General features: G+C 38.8%; 1 protein-coding gene across 1 annotated transcript in view; it reads left to right on the top strand.

Moving 5' to 3' along the window:
- Positions 1-7690, top strand: part of SDHAF3 (succinate dehydrogenase complex assembly factor 3) — a 33332-nt gene extending 25642 nt beyond the window's left edge. Inside the window, exon 2 of the mRNA XM_065629312.1 lies at positions 7298-7690. Coding sequence (XP_065485384.1) covers positions 7298-7501 — 204 coding nt within the window. The 3' untranslated portion in view covers positions 7502-7690. The remainder of the gene's footprint in view (positions 1-7297) is intronic.
- Positions 7691-9365: the final 1675 nt, after the last annotated feature.

Genomic DNA, 9365 nt, shown 5'->3' on the forward strand with positions numbered 1-9365 from the left:
AACCAAATTGCTCTCATGAAATGTAAGTAAATCATGCAACGAAACAGCTACTTAAATCTGTAGCCTATAGCACAGTGACTGGTATCCCATCCATTAGCAACTGTGGTGCTTCACTCAAGCCAAACAGCTTGAGTTTACAGTGTGTTTAATTTGAGTGGCAGAGGTTTGTGAGTGAATTGAAGGAGGATTAGAGTATTATTTCATACCTCAGGTACCTTTGCTGCTGCAGCGCTGTCTCAAGTCTCCAGCTTCGCAGCTGTGGCTGCTGTAGCCCGGACCACCCGCTGAAGGGCTGTTCTGTGGCTTTCTGTAACCTGTCCATGCTGGGAAAATCTCCCTGGTTTTGAAACTAGAAAACTTAGTGTTACTGTGCACAACTCTGCCTCTTGTAGTAGGTATTAAACATTTTGTTCACAGATTCTGTGCTGTGACATTGGTAATGAAGGAGATGCTAGAACAAGAAAACGTGAGGAAAAACATGGGTTTTTATAATAAATAATCTTGTCGCTAATTTTTTTTCTATATATGCCTGTTAAATTAATAGGGTAGCCATAATTTTATGATCATCAGCTTGTTTGTAGTGCTTTATTTACCTGGAGCACAGCCTTGTTTTGGGGGCCTTACTGTTGTCTCGGAATGTGAGCGTTGTCTGCTGCACTGGAGCTGGAGTGTCTGTGGATGAAACATTTGGCCTCATACCTTTTGGATGATGGTGTTTTCCAGGCTTACATGTAAAGTCCTGTAGCGTTTTCAGAAAGAGAATAATCTTTGAGATTTCCCTCTTGTGCTCACACTAACAGTCAAGAATTATTTTTTTTAAACCACTCAGCAATAACCACTCGCCCTATGTCCTTTGGACTTTTGACAGGAGCAGTGTTAAGCCAGTGCTGAATATTCCTTTTGCTGAGTTGCCTCTGGTTTGTTGTTACATGTGTGAAGGATGCTCAGGTGATTTAAATGCCAGAAGAGCAAGTTGTTTTTTCACCTTCTATCAGGACTTGCAGTAGGAGCTGGTCCTCTGCTGTGCTGGGTATATCTAAGTGAAATTCCTATCTTCATTCTGTTGCCCTTTTCCCAGCAGTTTCTATTTTAATTTTCCACGTAAGAAACTCTGATAATGCCAGCCATATGTCATTAGCTGGTGTCATTCAAATAACTTTTGATGGGTATTTTCAAAAACAGGAGGAAGGCTTACTCACCACCCTTTATAGTATATTGACATGTTTTTTTAAGTGATCATGGTGTGTCCTTTACAAAAACAAATGTGGTTTGAAATTGTCTGATAATGCACTTTCCTGTTAGAGGATGTGTGACTTCACATAGCTTTTTATTCAGATTAGGTAATTTATTTGACAGTAATTGTATTTTATGCAATTTTAAAAATGTTTATAAGCTATTTTAAGATGTCTTATAGGATAAAGTGTAGATTGTTATGGCTTAACGTATGAGTGTATAAAAATATCCACTGAAATTGTCTGTTTTCCTTGGTTTGTTATTACATTTCTAACTACTTAGAGGTTCAGGTAAATATATAAAGATGCTCTAGAATTTCATGAGGTGCATCTCCCATTTAAAAATAAACTTCTATAAAGATTTTGTCTTTTGTTGATACTCAGTTTAACAAACAGAACAGTTTTGTAGTGAAAAATAGAGTAAATCAGTTGCAGAGTTCTGGCTGAATGTGCATAAAGTAATTCATTCAATAAATCACTGCACAGTAATCGGAACAGGTTGTTCCTTGCCGTGCTGTTCCTTCACAGTCACTTCTTCGTGCTGCTGTCCTAGCAGCATGTGCTTGATTTTGCTCCTAGAAGCAGCAGAGTTTGAAATACTCCAATTCTAAGTTAACTTCCAGGGAGCAATGAGGGTGGTCTGTCAGACCATGCTTGTTTTTTTTTTTAATGTCACCCTGAGAAAATCAATTTAAAAGAATTTGATAGTGTTTTTCAGTGCCTGACTGCCGTGTTTGTTTAACACATCTCAGAGTAGCAGCTTCTGATCTGGCCCCAGGTAATGTTGTTGTTTATCAGTGTTATAATTAATTTGACTGCATATGGAGGTAGTCTTTTGGAATGGATGAAGACATTGACTTGAACTGCGTAAGGGAGATTAAAACTATGGACCTTTTTAAATAGAAAACCTGGAAATCTGGCAAGAAAGTGAATTGTACAGGTAGTTACTGTGAAGAGACATCTATCCTGACTTTTTCTATTTAAATGGATCTTACAGAGATTTTTGGAGTGATTGTCTAAAATGTATTAATAGTATTGTACATGTTGAGGAGGATGGCAAACAAAATAGAAATGATGATTACTGTTCTTCCCAGTGAAAATGGGCAGATAGGCTCTTAACCCATTTAATCTTACAATTAAATCATAAACGTCTATCATAATTTTATATTTACATATGAGATAAAGGTCTGTCAGCATGCACTGTACCAGGGAGCAGTCTGTACATCTAACAGTCAGGGAGTGGGGCTTTTGGTTGTGTGGTTTTTGCTTTTATTTTTGTATTTAGTCTTTGAAAACAAGTCTGACACCCTTTCTGTAATGTGTGGTATTTTAAAACCTTGAGTGCCACCCATCCCCTTGCCCTTCTGATAATTTGTGCATTTTGCGAATGCTTATGAATCAGAGAGCAGAAGAAAACTATTTACTTCAATTAGTGAATTTAAAGAAAAAACTCTGGTAATTGACTACAGCAGAGATGTCAAACTCATTTTCACCAGGGGCCACATCAGCATCGCGGTTGCCTTCAAAGGGCCGAATGTAATTTTAGGACTGTATAAATGTAGGAGTAGCTACCCCTGGACTACAGCAAATATTTTCTGTATTTTTGTAGAAATCACTTGCAGGTTCAAGCATTTAATCGTGTTAGAGGATTTTAAGAGAGCCTAATGGCTGGATTCAGCTTGCATGCTGTAGATGCCAATGTGATCTCTGGGCAGAACCAGCATCTCTAAGGAGAGCACCAGAGCGTTCAGGTGGGGCATCGTCTTCCCTGCATTGGTGATACGGGGAGTTTTGAGGTGTCTCTGCGGTTGGTGATGCAGGGACCTGCCCAGTCTGCACCTCGGACCGTTACCCTCCGTTAAGGCTGGGCTGGGTACTGGGAGGAGTGGGGCTCTGAGGGCGTCTGTGGTGTGGACGGCCAGCGTGCCGGGGTTGGGTACTGGATAAATCAGCCATCTTTTGATGGTAAATGGTCAGGAGAGATTGTCTTGACTTGGACTTGATCCTGATCCTCTTTGTTTCTGCTGGTAGTCACGTACAAGGGGCAAAGGCTTTTACTTATTCAGCTGGTGTTTTGGTTTTTGTTTGTTTTTGTTGTAGATGCCCAGATAGTGTACATTCGGTGCAGGCAGAGCATCATTGCAGTAAGAGCTACGTACGAAGAAACAACCAACCAACCTAAAAACACCTGAGGTGTAGAGGTTGTCCCTGACCGACCTGCCACCCTTGACCATCTGTGCAAGTGAGGAGAGCACCTGTGTGCCTCTGCCCCCCTCGTGTGCGCCAAGCCGGGCTCTGCCAGGCCACAGCTTTACTTGTCCTCTGTTTGGTGTCTCCTGTCTCTGGTTCTCTGGGCAGAGTGTGGAATAAGATGCCCTCAAAAAATCTGCCAGGGATTTGTGTCATGACTGACAAAGGAGTTTTGTTATATTTGGAACACGTGGTTATATGTAAAATAAAATGAGAGGCAGAAGTAAAGCAGAGGGCTTGTTTTAGTTCTTCTGGTAGGGAAGGTGACACCAGGAAGTAGTTGAATTCTATATCTATTCAGTTATAATGAAAACTAAAGCATATACAAACATGCTGCTTCTCCTATTGCCTGAGAGGGACTGTGCTCGTCATATTTTGTGACCTAAAGGTATATTGTTGAAGGAACAAATGTTAGCGTGTTTTCTTGTTTGTTTTAAAAATTATGCTTTTAAACCTATTACTGAACTTCAGAGTTCAATGTATTAAAGTTCATGTGCAGTTAGCAAAATTGCACATTTCCTGTATAGAAGCTGAATCTTAAATTACAGAACTATGTACCAGCAAATGATGTAGTATCTTTCCACAAATCACTGATCACTTAATAACAGTATGAATTTCTGAGGGAACAGTAATGTGTTAAACACTTAAATATCTCAAGCTTTGTTAGTTTGTCATCTGGCATCACAGGCAGAGAAAATGAGATATGCCACATAGTTGATCTTTTTCCAGTGCTTTTGTAAAGGCTGAAACATATTTTCTTTGGTGCATCATTGCCTTTTGGTAAAATGAAGTTTTCTATCATAAGCCAACCAAAACCCAGCATGTTTTCAGGGTCTGATTTTGAATTTTTGTTCACATTGCAAATTGATGTGAAACCATGACTGTGGAGGCTTTCTGGCATGTACAAAACATTTGTTCAGCTAGAAAATGAGCGGGGGAAAAGAGCCAGCGGCGACATGTCCAGATGGGAGCATGCTGGAGTGCTGCAGAGCAGAACACCTGGCAGCGGGGAGGGAGAAGCACCGTCCGTCGCTGCGTGTTCGGATGCAGGGCGCTGTGGGCGTTGTGGCTTTGTCGAGGACCGTCACTTCTCTAACACTGATGTTTTGTGAAATGCTATGATTTCATGCTAGACTAAAAACCGAAATAATATTGCAGACTCTTTGCCAGTAATTAATTTTATTTTATTTTATTTTTTTTTTTTTAAGATGATCTTCTGGTCAACAAACTTTGTAAAATTGTAACCAGTCTTTAAACAGACTTCAGTTATCTCGAGGTGCTGTAGCCCCTGGCTGCTCCCAGGTGGTTGATCATTAGTGAAGGGGAGGACTTTTCTCCCACTGTGGAACCTGCCCTGGTAGGACATTGCATGGAAGGGTTCTCAGGGGTTGGACATTTAGTCAGGTCTCTTGATGAGATGTGGAGAGTTTTGCATTGCTTGCTTTCAGTATTGTGTCTGAATTATACGCTTTGAATGTTGTTGTTTAGTATAATGAGCATTTATTTTTTGGAGTCCAGAGCCAATACTGACCGGATTGTTCTGTGCAGAAATTTGGAGATAGAATGAGGTGGAATAGTTGATGTGTAACATCTCGGTGTGTTACTTGCCTGCTGACAGCTTCAGAGGTCACATTGTCCGTCTGTCTTGATGAGCAATTCTGTGGATCACAAAGCTGAAGACTTTTTAACCCATTAGAATTTTTTACCTTATTGTTACTGTTTGATATACTCAGTCATCAGGAAAAAAACTGTATTTAATTCCTCCTAAGCGTTGGACCAACTCTACCATAAAGTAATACCGCTGAGATGTAGAGTTACTGTAGGGATTAACTGTAGTGTCACTGGTTTTGAATGTGTATTTAATGTAAAAAGGGCAGAGATGATGTGGGGAAGAACCTCAGTGTTATGAAACTGTTACTTTTCTTATTAGGTAACTTTAACTCAAAGTTCTACTCCTACAGAAATGGGGAACTGGTTTAGTTCAGAGTCTGTATTAATAAAATTTTACCGTTGTTTGCCCTGCTTTGTTTTATCTATCTGTTTTCTTTAAAGAGCCATGAATTAAGCTTTGCAGCAGGGCTGCTGACTTTAGTGAGGCTTGACATGGTACATAAACAACGTAGTGTATTTATGTTAGTAAATGTAGTAATTTTCAAATTTATCACGTGCTCGTGAATAACATTCTTCCTTTTTATCTACTTCTCAGGAGTTATTAGATGTACAGCTGAAGTAGTGGCTTTAGTAACTTTGGTAACCGGATTAACAATTCAGTATTCAAAAATGAGGCTCCTTTCAGCTGAAAATTTGAAATTAAAATAATGCTTATATCTCATTGCCAAAATCCTGTGGTTTTGAATACTCCTGATAGTTAATCCTTTATTAAGGAAAAAAAAAAGGGTGTTACCATTAGAGTTTTTTTAGTTCTATTTCTTATGCTATATTCTGAGTTGTGCTTGAAACTTTAAAGATACTTTAAAGGATACACCTTACTAAATAGGAGAGAAGGCTGTTTTTTTTCCAACAGCAACTAATTTTTGAAATTAATTTCTTAATTGTGTTGTTTGTTTTTTTAAGTTCTACTTAAGAAAAGTGTGGGCTCCCAACCAAGTGTTTGAACATGTGTTTAACTTTTAAACATCTGAGTAGGTTCACAGGCCATGAGGATTTTGACAAATTCCCTCATGGTGATGTCTTGGAGAACGGCTGCAGCGGGACGGGGCTGGACGGGGGAGCCGAGGAAGGTGCAGGACCCCACTGATGGGCTTTGAACGCAGCGGCCTCAGGGGTAGCACCGACAGCCAAATTACTTCTGCAGAACTGCTGTCCTTGCAAAACTCTCGAGTGTTGTAACTTTTGTAATGGTCAAAGATGGCTCCAAAGCAGTGCGAAAGCAGTTTTCCAGCTATGCCCGCGTTACTGGTGTGAGCTGTTGGCCAGTTGCATATCTGCCTTGAGAGGTTTTGCTTTATAATGGCGCTCAGCCTGGTATGGATGTCATACGTACTGACAGTTCTGCCTGTCCACTGATATAAATACCGTTATTTAAATAAACATGGCCTAAATGCCTTCTGTTACAATGGGATTGAAAGAAAGTTTGAAAAAACTTACCTATGTTCAGGACAGTACAGAAAGGGGGTTATATTTTTTAAAATTTTTTTTTTGTCTTCTTCAGGGAATGAGCATGCAATATGGAGCTATCTGTCCTTGAAGCCCCTTCTTACTCTCCCCTAACTTTTAATTTTACTAACTAATTTATTCTAAAACTGGCAGAATAACAGAAGCTGCTGAATTCTTACTGCCTTAGGAGCAGTCCAGGGTTGGTGCAAATGGTCAGTTCTCAGAAATGCAGAGAGTGGTTAGACAAAAAGGCTGTAGGATGTTGTCTAATTATAGATTGCTTTTTTTAATACATTTCTTCAAGAATAATGCTTTTCCAGATACAGCAGTTTAGAAAGTGAATCCTATTGATATCCTTCTAGATAGAAAATGTATATTTTAATAGTTATAACTACATAAATATATTTGGCCTATAATTAAATTTTGTTTTCAGTAGTAGTACGTGATATGACAGAATTAAATTAATCTGTACATACAGGACACACATTTTAAACTATCATCTACTTAAAATTGACTGTAGATGCTAGAAATGTCTTAGCTTTGTTATAAAAAGTGTGGGTTTTTTGTCATTTGATGTTGATTAATAGACTGTTGTAGAAGGTTGATTAAGGGTATGTTATTACGGTAAGATGCTATTAAAAGTTGACCTGAATCCTCCATTTGTCATTTTTGTGACCTTTATGTCCGTTCCTCTTTAGAACTATGCAGCACTGATACAGCAACAAATTAATGAGGACAAACAAAACTTGAGAGAAAAGACTGTGTATGGAATCCAGCTCACAGAAGAAAACCTGAATGACTTCCGTGATGAACAGATTGGGCAGCTGAAGGAACTGATGGATGAAGCTACCAAACCTAATAAAGAAATCACCATTTCTAAAGACTCGGAACGCAAAACCTGAAAGGTTTTAAAAGATGTTTTAATGCATATGGAAGCATTTTGAAACCTCCTTTTCCACTTGGACTTGAATGTGGTTTCTGTGCAATAATGGGCACTGCTGATGGGATAACTTGTCTGAAACATGTCTCTGGCTATTTGGCTTTCTATGCAAGAATAAACATGTCCTCATTTATTGCAGGGCAACAATAAAGTGTGGCAGACTTCAATTTAATTAATAATTTGTTAACTCCTGCCCTCCCCGCTACTGAAGGGGAATAGGAGGACAAGGGAGAGAGACTTACAAGTTGGAGAGTTAAAGAAACTTTACTAATAATACTAATAATGAGAGAAAATAATGCAAAATATACAAACTCAATACTGAATTTCCCAGCATAGCGCAGCGTTGCACTTGAGGCTGCAGAGCAGACACTGGGAAGTCCTGGACTGGATTCGGCAGCAGACAGGAGCTGGATTGAAGGATGCACTGACTGGAACCAGGATCAGGATTGTAGGCAGGAGAACAGGCAAGGTCCTCGTCAGATGCCGGCCATGGACAAAGAGAGCGAGACTCTCATGATCTCCCAGTTTTATACTGTGTATGATGTGGATGGCATGGAATGCCTCATTGGTCTATTTGGCTTACCTGTTATTTCCACCCCTTCCTGCAAATAAAACCCTCTCACTTGTGGGACGTATGAAATTTATCAGCAACCTTGGCTGCTAGAGCAATAAAAGATAAACCTGGGCCTTTTCTATGTAGCATTCCTGCTGTTAGCTCAGTAAAACTGCCAATATCAGCCATTATCAGCTGCAGAGCAAACAGTGTCAAAAAAACATGCAGCAAACTTCAGAAAAATGCAGTCACTTAGAAGAGCCTAGCTGAAAGGAAAATTCACTAAAAGATAATTGGTCTTGTTTTAACCAAAACCAGGACAAAATGTTAAAATGGAATAATCACAACGATTTTCTGTTGATTGCAATAATTTTTTCTGCTAATGGAAGGCAAAGACTGAAAGAATTTGGCAAAAGTAAATTGACATTTTTAAAATAGAAAGCTTTATTTTTTTTTTTTAATCTTAGCACCCATAGGGCAAAACATTTTTCTGTTTGCCTATAATCCTCTGCCTTAATGGAAAAGATGCAGTTAGCATTTGTTTTCTGATGTGGATTCAGTGGGCAAAGAACAAAATTATGGTACTAGAGTGGGCTCGTTTCAATGGAAAGAAATGAAAAGTGTTAGAAACACATGCAATTGTTGAAATTGAAAGTTGGATTTCTTCTTGAACTTTATTCTGAAAAGCACTTTAAAATAAAAGATGTAGTTCATTATTAAATTCACCTTGAAGATACCACTGGCTTATGAAGAAAATTCTGCTTTTTCTTCAAAGCTAGATTTAAATTACGATTAGTCTCTAAAATTTTGAAAAAACATTTGTGAATTGGTTGTGCTGTATTTAGAATTCAAAGGCCTTTTAAAGCTCAGCATCTCATATTACTCAATATTTTGTATAGATCAGAAGTTGTAAACTCCTCAATGACAGAAATTATCCTGTTCATAATACTGTATAACAAATGTAAATAATTAGTAGGTAATAGGTTGTCTTCATCAGGAGAATGCATGCCTATTGTAATACTTATTGTGACTAAGAAAGTCTTACTTTTTTATCTGCTAAGAAATCCCCTCCCTTTTCTGTGCAAAAGTCACCTTTCATTTCGTCTTCCAAACCTGGTTTTATATTATTAGTTTTGTTCTATTTCTGGACCTTTCCCTGTCTCTTACCCACAGTGTGTTCAAGACAACATAATTTCTTTCCTCCTGGGGGATGACAGCGTTGACAAGTAAGCACATTTCCATCTGTCTCAACGTGCTGTTTGCCAGAGGTACG

This window comes from Caloenas nicobarica, chromosome 2 (genome assembly GCF_036013445.1).
Source record: "Caloenas nicobarica isolate bCalNic1 chromosome 2, bCalNic1.hap1, whole genome shotgun sequence".
Taxonomy (NCBI): Eukaryota; Metazoa; Chordata; class Aves; order Columbiformes; family Columbidae; genus Caloenas; species Caloenas nicobarica.